We start from the raw sequence: 12,875 nt of genomic DNA on the forward strand, positions 1-12,875 counted from the left end.
TGCACCAGACTGGTGCACCAATCAAGCTTCACCCTTACACACTGTGTCTTTCTATCTCTAGGTCCTTATCTGCAAAGAAGGAACAGTAATTCCTGACTCAAACTTTCTTCTCGGATATTCTTAAAGGAAAAACAATCACGAGAGGTCTAAAGGAATTTCAGACAGAGGTCTGAATGTCTCCAATGCCCAATTCTCTCATGAACAGGTTACTCTGCGGACTGCTGGGGAAGTTTCAAATCTATATTAACTCTTTCAGGCCCTTATAAATTACGACACAATTAGGGTACCACAGTAACCTAGAAAGGGTGATAGTTTCTCCAAGTCTGGGACCCTGAGAAGAAACGTCTGGAAGAGCACTTTCACCAGCAGAATCGGACGCTATAGAGACTATAACCATGTCACCAATCGTCAGAATGCAGAGTGAACCGTGTGAACGGCAGCCAGGAGACTCCCAGCCACCTCTCTCAGTTCTGTGGCAAGGGCTTCCTTTACAACATCCTTTTGAAACTGCAGGGATGTGTCAGGTTGTCTATTTTAAGATGCTGAGAGAGATTAGTTATAAGAACGCTGTATTATTACATATATCTAGGAATAGAAAACGCCACATTCTGTTGGAACCCTTTCTTCATAAAATACTATTAGCATTTCTCCGGAGGCAACTATTCCTCCTAAGAGTTTGAAAAGTCACTTAGTAACCTAATTTCGTATTGTGTTTTGTTGGCCTTGTCTATCCATCTTCAAAAGAAAGGGGAAAGTTGGCATCTTGAGTTTCTCTGTGTGCTTCTCAGTTCCTAAGGTGGTCCTGAATTACGAAGATGGGTGAGTACGTACTTCCTGCTGACACTGACTGGGTGGTGAGCACACAATGGAGTACATGGCTGATGTAGTAGAAAGAGATACATCTGAAACTTATATGATGTATTAACCATGTTATCCCAATAACCTTAATTTTGATAAACTAAAAATGGGAGATAAGCCTTGGCTGGTGAGTCTAGTGGACTGAGCACCGATCTGCAAACCAAAGGGTTGCTGGTTCAATTCCCAGTCAAGGCACATGCCTGGGTTGCAGGCCAGGTCGCCATGGGGGTCACGTGAGAGGCAACCACATACTGATGTTTCTCTCCCTCTCTTTCTCCCGACCTTCCCCTGTCTAAAAATAAATAAACAAAATCTTTTAAAAATGGGGAACAAATAATCTACAATAAAAATAAAGAAATATGTAAAAACAAAGAAATAATCTAATGGCCACCTAAAAATAGTGGACTACAAGACTCTTACATGTTTTAGAATGATATTCACATATATTTAACTCACCAAAAATAAAACCAACAGAAATTCTTTGTACCATATTATGAGCAGGCTCTAAAAATGAGAATGGGGACAAATGATACACTCTTGGAAATACTCCAATGAAAGAAATACCCTAGGAAGCTTGAAAAGGCAACTAAAGAAATTCCCAGGGTAAACATGTCTAATATCTATTATTAAGAATTCTATAATTATGTTTTCAGAACAGCTTACTTTGCACACTATATGGTTTAATTACAAATAATAACCATCTGTGAATGAACTTAAAATTGTTTCAGTAAAAGTATGTTATTCCTTCATTAAAAAATATTTTAAAGAGCTTACTATATATGTGGTACCACATTATTCTCTGCAGGGAATTAAAACTCCTGCTTTTAGAAAAGTTAAATTATAGTATGGTTTGAGATTAAACTCCAGGTAAGTGATACACATAAGGGTTATTTATAGTCCAAGGTTGTCAGTGAAGGAAGATGGAATGATGAGGTATGATTTAAAGTAGAAATGAAAAAAATCAATACAATACAAATACACACACACACACATACACAGCCTTGATTCCAATTAGTTTAACTGTCAAGATTCAGACACTGAATCTTACATATTCGTATTGAGGTTTAGTATGCTTCAGTTATCCCTACAATATTGGAAATAACATGATTAACAATGATATTGACCTACCTCTATGTCTTAAGGGAGAAGTTTAATGATGTTGCACAGGAAGTTACATGGTATCTATGTTAATGTTTTACAGGGTCCATTCTCACCTCCGATTCCTAACAGGAGGGACTCTCCCAGCCAAAACCTCCTTTCTGTCACTATGGCCCATGAGAATGCTGACCATGGCTGAAAAGTCTCCGGTGCTTTCCTCAAGCACTAAGGTTAAGTCAACAACTTTGCAAGCTCACAAGGCCCAGAGGCAGCATCTTGCACAAGCCAACTACAGGGAGGCAAATGAGCAATAGAAATAAATGCATAAAGTCTTGCTAGTTAAAGCTTACCTTATGCACTCGTGAAAATAATACAACTGTGACTTAGTAGGCGACTGAAGAAAACAAAGAGGACCCAGCAAAGACAGTGGAAAAGGTAAATAACGTGGATCCAAGGAGGGGCATGGGCAAACTGGAAGTACCCCCATGGATTTGCTGATTAAGGTGCCATCAACTAATTGGTGGCGAGAAGCCCACTGTTTATCCTTAGGATCCGTTTTGTTTAAGCATGCATATCACTTAATAAAGAATGAAGAAATAACCGTTTCTCTACTTAGTGGTCATCTTTATAAGAGACAACATGAAAGAAACTCTTGAAGGTGCTGTGATGCACGAAAACGTGTGTGGGTAGCTTCTACCTGACTTTCAGGGTCAAAACGGGATCTCCGGCATGGCCCTGCAGAGCAAACAGATCCTGTCACAGAACTGTCTTCACAGAGGTGCTTTCTTTCTTCAGTCTCCACGTGCTGGACATTGTACATGCAATCAGTGATCACTTCCTAAATAAAAGTAAAGATGGTAATTCCACTGTCTCCCCCTTGAGGAGAACTTCACAGTCTGATAATTAGGCCTATGGTTCCGATGCATTTGTTTTCATTTCAATTTTGCAATTCTCTTTTAAAGCAACACAGCCTTGCATGTGTTTATTTTTTAAGGGCCTGCAACTTTTCAAGTAGTTCTATGTATGTTCAATAAAATGATAATGTTACCAGGAGATGCCAACTAACTTATATCACCTAACTTCCCTGTGTTCCCCGTGTCCTCAGTTAAAACGGAGAGGAGGTGAGGAGGTGGAAGGGTTGGGAAAGAAGGAAAAAGGACTCAGGGACATGGGCAACAGTGTAGTGATTGTGGAGGGAGGGCATTTAAGGAGACTACATGGTAATGGAAAAAATGTAATCAAATTAAATTTAAAAAAAAATTAAAAAGGAGAGGACTAGATCTGTAGTTCCTAAATAGTGCTAGATTTCTGTGAAGCCAGCACGGGGGAAGGGAGGAAGGAGAGGGAGGAAATGGGGGAGTGCCACAGTCGGGGACTCCAAGCTGGCTTCTCTGGACAGCTGTGACAAAAGCACTCTCTTTCCCCCTTTCACCTATTTGAGTGCCAGGGCTACACACCTGGATTCACTTCCAAAACAAAAAAGGTCCACTTACAAAAACTAATCAATGAATTTCTTTTCTTAAAAGTTTGAACATCCTTTTCCTAACTAAATCATTTTTTAAAAATATGTAATCGTTTGGGTATCACTTTTAGTTACACTAATAGAGATAAGAAATTGAGACACAGAGCAAGAAGTCTAACCTAAGATCTCATAGAAGATAACTCTCTGACCAGAATCCAATTCTCTTCACTCTTATTCTGGTGCTTTATTCTGTAGCATCACACAATGGCAGGGCTGCTGCTGCACTACCCACAGCTCAGGCACGCACCTTTCCCATTAAGTCCTACGAGGCTGCTGCCCCCTGGAGTTGTGCAAAGCAACAGGCTTGCAGAGCAATCACTTATTCAAAATGAAAATAACTCTAAAACAATTATTACATGGTCAAACAAAGCACTTTAGAATTAGGCCCCCAAATATTGACATATCTCCCCTCTGTGTTACCGAGGTGAGGCAGTTCTCCTCCCTCTTGGAAAACCAGTGCATACAGAAAGCTCTAGTGCATGTGTCAAATCTAAAAACAAGGACGGAGCTTTAAAACTTTGATGAAAACATTAGAGAAAAGGTCCATTTCTTTAACAAACATGTCAGAGTTATCGACAACTCAGAAAAAGAGAAACAAGTCATATACAATGAAATCTGAAGAGACCATAGAGCAATTCTGAAAATTAATATTTGGGGGAAATGGCCTCAAATACAAATACTTTAGAGTTAATTACTTCTTTATTTCATTTAAACAGGTGCTCTTGTAAATGAGGTGGTCTGCGAGAAACTTTCCATCACGTTTATTAAAATATGTGTACATGTTTTAAATATATCAAGTAACTTGTTACTGGAATGTACCTCAATATCACAGAAGACTTTGAAGACATTTTTCAGAAAATGGCTACACAGTGGAGAAATAGAGCTCACACTACACGCATGCCCCCACCCCCCCAAGTCACAGGAGCCAAGTCACAAAGACATGGAGTTGCTCAGGGTACTAAGAAGAAAATAGAGGAAATGTCCCCGCAATGTAGAAACCCTGACTTTAACCACCTGGTTATGTCCTGGGTCACATCCACAAAATAGGCACTTAAAATCTCCTTTAAATCATGCAGAAGAGCTATTTCAGGGAACATTGGTTTAGGATCTTTTCATTATAAAAATAAGAAAAATTAAGAAATTATTTGTCATTTTAAACTGTAACCTTCAATCAATACCTGTATTAGAAAGCATGAAATGTAAGGTTTTACTCCAATTGCCCAATATTTATAATAATTTAGAAAATGAGTATTGGAGAAAAGATGTGATTCCATATAGTTAAATGTAACACAGTAGAGCATTTCTAAAATGATTTAGTTTATAAATGATTAAATTCTAGCCTGCACAACATATTAAGAAGATCACTGTAAAAAAAATAAAACAGTGGGATATACTTGACTAATTTTTGTAGAACAGCTATAGGCTTGAACATGTATAAGCTAATTTCAATGTAAATAATAACATCTCTATAAAACTGTACCTCTCACAAAGGCTAAAATCAAACAGTCAGGGCCAACAAGTTTGCAGGTAACAGAACACCTCTTTGGTCATTTGTTTTACTTACGTTTTAGGCCCTGACATATTACACATGGTATCCAACAGCAGCAGAACCCTGTAAACTAAAGCAAAACCTCGCTGCTATTTAATATGTTAAATTTCCCTAATAACTGGACTCAAAGAATATAAAAATGACGCCACTTCTAAGCACAGCAAAGTCGAAGGCACCCTAATTTATTGTCTAAAAGGTGCACTTTACATACTTATTAGTCTCAAGATGGCTCTAATCACCAAGCTTCAGAGAATATTTAGAAAGATCCCAATTGCTTGCATCCCTAGCATTTTTTTTTAATGGCTGTGGTCTACCTTCCTTCCTTGGTCAAGAGGAGAAAAAAGGGAAAGAGTAAAGGAAAAAGAGACTTTTCTGTAGAGAGGTATGGCCTTGGAGTCAGAGCTTTTGAGAAGTGTTAGTGATCTTGGATCGATGCCTTTTTATTGTCTTTCAGGAATACATTTGAGCAATGGAATGGCTTGCGATTGTCCAGCCAACCAGCCATATCAGATTTATCAGAAAGAAAGAATGAACACTGGCTCAGAGGGCTCCTGCAGTGGCTGAGTGGCAGGTTGCTGGGAAAAACACACACACACAAAGAATATGCTTAGTAGTGGAGGGGAAGATATACACTCTCATGTATAAACTCAATAAACAATAAGATGTAAAAAAAAAGAACCTATAGTAATGGAAAGGGTGAATGCATAAGACAGATGATAAATAGCACTTCTATTTAAGAACCAAAGGAATGAAAGCTCATGAATACTAAATATTTGAATCCACTTTAAGGAGGAAATACAATTTTACCTCAAATAAATGCAAAATCTAAAATTCAGCCAGTGCAAACTTACTATGTTCAGGTTAGAGCAAAAAAATTATTAAATTTTCCATGAAGCACATGCCCTGGTAAATATTCTAATGTAATGTCTTAATTAAGACACATTTCCAGTGACTAAATGAAAAATATAAAAAGCAGTAAGTGCCTTGATTTTCAAAAAATTGACTTTTGATGTACTCATGATTAAAATAAATAAAAGTGGCTTAATTTGTGAAGAAAATCAGAAAACAGGAATCAGGACAGAACCAAAAGTCTTTCAATTTTTGTCACAACAGTCCACATTAGAGCGTTTCCAAGTGATGCACTGTTAACAGTAATAGGTAGAAATTTATTAAGAAGCATTCTCAAGAAAAAAATGTAGCTAGACCCCTTTTACATATATAAAGATGTTCAAAATTAAAACAAAAAAAGGGAAACAGTGCACCCATGGGTGTGTTTACAGCAAACACATGTAGGAAAAAGAATTGATGTGGGGTTTATTCTGAAAACATATTTAACATCTTTCTCATCATTTAACTAAATTTATTAACCTTTTTCTTCTCAAAGGTAAAACAACCCTTAACATTGGAGACACATCTTAAATAGGTAGGAAAATATATGTTCTTTTATAGAATGAAAGCAGGACTAAGTTACTTGCAAGTAAAAAATGGGAACTTAACTCGCTCATCCCATAGCTGTTCAGGTGAGTAAGACTGTATTTCCCATACCACTATGCAGTTCATTTCAATACAAAGGTGATAGTGATTGTTTTTCAATCATACCAGGAAGACAGGAATTTTGGAATTATTCCTTTTAGCGGTAAAGGCTTTATAGCAGCCATATAAAGGGCCTTGACTATACTATTTCTTGATAAAATGAATCAGGAGAAACGAGGCAAAATCTTTCTGAATCACACACACACAAATCGCTCTCTAAAGCTGAAGAACAACAAGAAGAAGTGATCCTGTTCAGTTACCATTTTCAGAAATATCTTAACTCTGTACAAGAGAACTGTCGCCCCCCTCCCCATATTTTTATTCTATTCACATAGAGCAGTAAATAAGGTGCATTCCTTCTGCTTCTTAAGAAATTAGCATTTCAAAAATATGCCGCTTTCCCCTGAACTCCAAGCGTGTCTAATAATGCGAGAAGCAGATTGTCTTCCCTCGTTTCCTTAATTTGTTTCATCTAAAAGCAATTCACTCAACATCTTGTCGCCCTCTGGCAGCTTAGTTTACTTATCCGCACTTAATTTCTCATTTGGACCAAAACAAACTCCTCCAAACTGCTACTGACTGCTAACCACGAGAGTGGAGACGCAATATATATTTACTTGGGAACATACAGCCACACATAGCACAGCCACAAACACACAGATCTTCACTCACATCCCAGACAGTTACTTGGTTTTATAAAAGCACTACATTAAACCCGGCTGAACTTTTCCTGCCAGGTGCGGCAGGGTGAGGGGGTGGGGGGTAGGATGCAAACAGAAGTCCCCAGGGGCATTTACGGTTTCCAGTGGATCACCTTAGCCTGCGTGTTGCAATTATACCAGGGATGCACCCGACAGCTTTTCTTTGTGCGGCCCTTTTATCTAGATCACTGTGTTTTGAACAAGTGAGGCTCGCCTTTGTGTCCCCAGAATTTCAAGTACAGAGTCACACACGGAACAACAATGGCACGCTAATCCTCGCGTTCTAAATGGGCTCACTTGTGGGTCTGACAATTCGCGGGGAGGGGGGGTCGGGAAGCGAGAAGAGACCAGCTGCAGAACTAATTTGGATTACATTCCTTGCAGAAATTCTGAAAAGGGCTTTTCGGCATAGCTCAACCTCAAGCCACACAGTTAATACCAAATTGCTGCGGACTCGGAGCCTGGTCCCCCAGCGGCTGAAGCTGAACCAGACAGCCCCCAGTAGGTCGCCTCCTAGAAATTCCTCTCGGCTAAGCCTGCTTGTCGGTCGCAACTGCTTTTGAATGGGTCAATGTGCATAATCAACCCATTGAAGGAAAATATGAAGGGACTCGGAGTGGGGAGGGAGATAAAAAGGGATGTAGCTAAGAGGCCGCTTGGAATCCCAAGTCCGTGCTGGTGTAATTCCGGAGGTGGCTGGAGCGCAGAACCTGGTATGCATGAAGAATTTCAGAGTCACTGGGAGGGTGCAAACGACCAGTACAAACGGCGCACACTGTTCCATTCGAAGGTCATTTTGAAAGGCTCTATGATTGTAACTTGTTATTTACTAGTCCAGGCGAGGAGGGGGAGGCGACGGCGGCTGGGGCGGAGCGGGAAAACTACAGCGCACTGTTTTCTTGGTGAGGTCAGAAGGACACCCTCCCCGGGCCTAAAGCTCTCCGCATCGCCACTCCCGGGGGCTTTATCTCCTGTAGCTGCCTCCCACGCTCCTGGGAGCAGCCCCGGATGGTTCTGGAAACCTCTCCGGCTCCCCAAAAGGGCCCCCTTGGCCGCGTCAGACACCGATTCTCTGCGGTCCCTTCCTGTCCCACTTTCTTCCCCAGGAAACTCAAGTGTCAAACTTTGAGCTCCCCGCCAGTGCAGGTGCTGCCATTAGCCCTGCCCGCCGCGGCGCGCCAGCCGCACGGCGCTGCCTCCCGGGGGTCGCTCAGCCTCGGCCCGTCCAGGTAGCTGGGGCTCCGGCTCTCTCGAAAACAGTGGCCGCGCACCCAGCACAGCCGCGCCCGCCTCCGGTTCAATCAATTCGCGCGGCTGGTCGGCTCCGCAGCCGCACTGGGCGGTAAACAGAGAAGTTGGAGGGACTCCGGCCAATAGCAAGTTTAACTACAGGACGAACTCTTCCTGGAGCCAAACCCAGCAACCGACGGGAACGCCGGGCTCCCGGCTCAAGTGCGTCAACCCTTCTCTCTCCCTCTCCCTCTCTCCCTCTCTCTCTCTCTCTCTCTTTTTTTTTTTTTAAAGAGGTCAGGCAGGCAGGCAGGCGAGCTCCCTTCTAGTCAACTGGGCGAGAGCTCTGAGACGCCGGCCCAGGAGGCCCCGAGTCCCGGGCCCCTGGGCCGCGGCGCGCGGGTCCGCAGCGGCAGCAGCCCCGGCTGGGCTCAAGTCGGGTGCGACCCGGCCAGGCTAGGGCGACTGGAGGCCCCGTGGCCGCCCGCAGTACACACAGGTGCAAAGCCGGGTCTCGAAGCTGCACTCTGTGCCGCCGTCCCGCACAGAAGGGCCCAGCTGGCACCGTCCCGGGACACCAGTCCTGCCACGTCCCCGGCGGTGCACGCTTTTCCCAGGCTCCTTCCCTCCCGGACCAGACGGAGAGACGAGGGTCTCCTCTGACTCAGGGTTTGGGTCTCCCTCGTCCCTCACAACACGCGCGACAATAAGGGATCCCGCTCAGGCTCACAGAAAACGCATGAGAATGAAAAAAAGGGGTTAAAGAGAGAGGAAAAGGAGATCGGGATGCAGAGTGGTGTTTTTTCCACGACAAATAAAACGCATGCACACACTGAGGATAAGTTTGGGGACAGAATGAGAGGTGACCAAGAGCTCCAGGAAGAGGACCCGGTGGGTTGATCCCTCCTCTGCTGAGAGCCAGCGGCTGTCAGGTCGGGTGAAGGGGGCAAGGGAGCCACTCCTGCAGCGGAGCCGCCCGCAGCAGGTTCAACAACTGGAGCGCGAGAAGGAACCACGACCCACCTGACTGCGAAGCGCTGGGCTGGACGGTCCCCGCCGCCACCAGAAGGCTCACCCAGATGCACAGTCCTGTCGCCAGCTTCATTTTTTGGAAGTCTCAGATCCCGTGCTGACAGTTACATGTCCAAATGGCATATCCCCTTTCGGGCACGCAGAAGAGATCGGTCAGCCAGGCGCGCGTGGGGGGCGCGAGGGGGACTGGCGCGTCGCGCGCGAGGTGCACCGACTCCGAGCGCGGGCAACCGAGTCGGCGATCGCGGGACCAGGTCCGGGCGCCGGAGGCGGGGGAGACAGCGCGCGTGAGTGCGCGCGCGGGTGTGCGCGTGTGAAAGGGTGCTGGAGTGTGTGAGCGTGGAGCTCCTGGTCGGACTGTGCAGCTATTTCACTGTGTGATCTCTCTCTCCTTCCCTGCTCACTTTCTCTCTTTCCCACTGGCCGGGCAACAATAAAAAGAAAGAGGGGGGGAAGGTTTCCAAAAAAAGTTGATTGCAAAGGGGCAGCAGGTTTCCGGCCTCTCGCCCCGGCCGAGCTCCGTTCGGCTCCCTTTATAGTTTCCTAGCACCTCCAGTCCAAATTGGGAAGAAAGTGGGGAGGGGGAAGCTTCTTGCTTCTCCCCCTATCCAGTCCTTTTTCCTGCCAGCTTCCCTTACACTTGTCCGGCGGCTGCGGTAATTAAAGCTCCCAGCGTCATTTCCAACGCTCCGCAGTCTCCAGCTGCAGCCCCACGGAGAAATTAATAAGACACCCGGAGGAGAAAAAAAATGTGGAGGGGGGGCGGATAAAACAACGTTCCACGCAACCAGCCTGGCTCTGTTCAGCCGCGCAAACCCCGCCCCTGCTACGACCCACAAGCCACGCCTTTTCTCCCGCTCCCTCCCCCAAAGGAAAAATCTCATTGGCTCAGCCACTCTCCAAAATCGTCGGCCCCAGGAGTTAGGAAAACACCTGTCAGGGCGCGGGAGCTGGATTTAAAGGGCTCACCCCAGGCCACAGATTGAATGAAACAGAGGCCCTGGACAGCTGGCTCACGGCGTGCCAGACCACTGGAGGGATGCTTACAGAAAAGATTATACATATATGAAATTCACCATTTTTTCCATTGCCCCATGGTGCTCATCCAACATCCAAAGACTAGACTTTCCCTACAAACGGAAGAAAATAAAATGTTACTTCAGGCATAAAGCCTCCACTCTTCTCCTTACCCCCCTCATGATCCACACTCCGAAATGAGTTTAAAAGCTGGTTCTGTACCTGACAGCCTCTGCAGATTAGGCAGCCCTGGGGACATAATCACCTGTGTTCCCACTCCCCCCCCCCCCATTCCCACCCTCCCAAACTGGCCTGCACTGAGGCAAACTACGATTCAACATGTGTAGAAGTGCATCCTTTGATTTTTAGTTTATAGTCCTTTCACTTTTCCCTTGAACTCTAGGAAAACTAGTTTTGGGGTTCATTCCCATTAAACAGATTCTAATTGAAAGTTACCAATTTGGTTATAAAGGGCCAGAAATTGTCCCAGGCCTGAGCTGTTCAGGTGAAAGAATTTAATATGGCCATGTCAGGATAGAACCAATCTCAAATGATCAGGTGAATGGCCCCAGCTTTAGGCTCCTCCATGTTCTCACTCTGCAAGTTCACCCTCGCCAGCCCCCAGGTCATTGCTAGCTGTAAGAATTCCGGGACTTTTCTTGATCTAACATACGCTGGGACTGAGTCATATCAGAGTGCAGACCGCTTGCCTTTGCAGCTATGAAACTGTACCCCAGGCAGGGGCCAGAATCTCCCGCAGTAGGAGGTTATTGGTTCGCTATTTGCACAAGCATTCTATCTGTGAATTCCCCCCTTTTTCGGTTTCTCCAAAAGCTCAAATGCATAAATAAAATGTATCAAAGGACCTTAAAAATCAAGCTATCCTGCCTTCTCACTCAACATTTAAGACCTTCCTCCTCCTCCCCCACATCTTTTATCTATAGTCTTGTCCCCTCAGAATTTCCATGGAGCTGAGAACAGAAACAGCAGTCTCATCCCAGAAGCCTGAAGCCTTCCCTTTCTTAGGCCCCTGGCAAGTAACAGGCACAGAGAGGAGGTCAAACAAGCTGATCGTACTGTTTTACCCAAGACGCAGCCTCGGGCCCAGAGAAACTAAGCCAACAGCAGACCAAGGCGAGTAGTGACGGTACCGACTGCAGCACAACTCTGCACACTGCTCTTTGGGATTGTCTCTGTTTTCTATTTGTATCACCCTCCCCTACCCTGTTTTCTTTCATTCAACTTCTCAGTCCCCTTTCCTAAATCACCTTCTGCTTCCTATGATGTCTCTGAGATACCACTTTTTCATGAAAGTTACTTTTTAAATTCCCATTCCATCCCCAGAATAGTATAAGGGATTAAAACAAAACAAACAAACAAAAAAACAACTTCTTGTTATTGGAAAAGTCTAAGTTTCTGAGTTTTTAAAAAAGAAATCTTTATGATAATAATTATGTTGTAAGGAATGAAGAAATAGATTGTGTATTTTAGCTTAAATTAGGGGAAAATTAAAACACAATATTTGATGGCTTTTTCTACTTGTGTCAATTGTGATAGTTTTTGCTCCTTCATCAGTTTTATAGCTCTTCTGTAGCAGGAACTCTCCTACATATCTTGGTCACTCCCATGCATCTACAATAATTTTTGGCAAAAGAGGGATTTCAATTAATATCCATTGGTTATTTAAAAAACTTAGCCAATGTTTTTTCAGATGCTAGGCAGTTCATTCTGGTATCCACCAATTAAGTTGGTTGACACATCCATGATTTTCCTAATTCTCAATTTCTTCTGCCTTGATCCCATTTTCCTGGTTCTATCTGTTGAAACAATGATTAATACCTAGCCAAAGTTGGGTACCTGACCAGCAGCCTATAAAATAAATTGGTGTGAAAGCTCTACCCCCAACAAAACATCCTATATTCTATGGTGACTGGTTTACCCAATCAGAGTCTATCTCAAATACTTTGAATACAAGATCCTAGAGACTTAGGAAGTTGGTACCCTGTGTGGGGAAACCAGAAGGGTGGGAAAGTAGAAGCAATGAGCTAGAGTCAAGAATTAATGTTTTATGTGTCTTCTCTCACTTGCTTCCCATTTCAACTGAGTCACTGTAAGAAAGGAACATCAGAATAGAGGATATTGGCCACCTGATGTGGAAAGGACATGCTAACTGGATTGCTAAAGGATTTCTGAGATGGATTTCTTTACTTTCCTATATATCCTTATAATAAATCACCATTAGTTGAGTGAACTAAAACATGTTGCTGTTATTTGCAACATGGAAAAAAAGAAATCTTAGTAACCAACTTGTGATTTGGCAAACCACAGGGGATAC

The 12,875-nt window shown here is 43.8% G+C and overlaps 1 protein-coding gene across 3 annotated transcripts in view; it reads right to left on the reverse strand.

Moving 5' to 3' along the window:
• ERBB4 (erb-b2 receptor tyrosine kinase 4) overlaps positions 1-10,718 on the reverse strand; it is a 959,089-nt gene extending 948,371 nt beyond the window's left edge. For 2 of the 3 annotated variants that reach the window (XM_024563792.3, XM_024563789.4), the window contains exon 1: positions 9,515-10,717. In XM_024563792.3, coding sequence (XP_024419560.2) covers positions 9,515-9,596 — 82 coding nt within the window. In that variant the 5' untranslated portion in view covers positions 9,597-10,717. Of the gene's footprint in view, positions 1-9,514 lie in introns of all 3 variants that reach the window. The other variant, XM_024563791.3, reaches the window with a different exon arrangement.
• Positions 10,719-12,875: the final 2,157 nt, after the last annotated feature.

The sequence above is a fragment of the Desmodus rotundus genome, chromosome 2 (assembly GCF_022682495.2).
Source record: "Desmodus rotundus isolate HL8 chromosome 2, HLdesRot8A.1, whole genome shotgun sequence".
Lineage (NCBI taxonomy): Eukaryota > Metazoa > Chordata > Mammalia > Chiroptera > Phyllostomidae > Desmodus > Desmodus rotundus.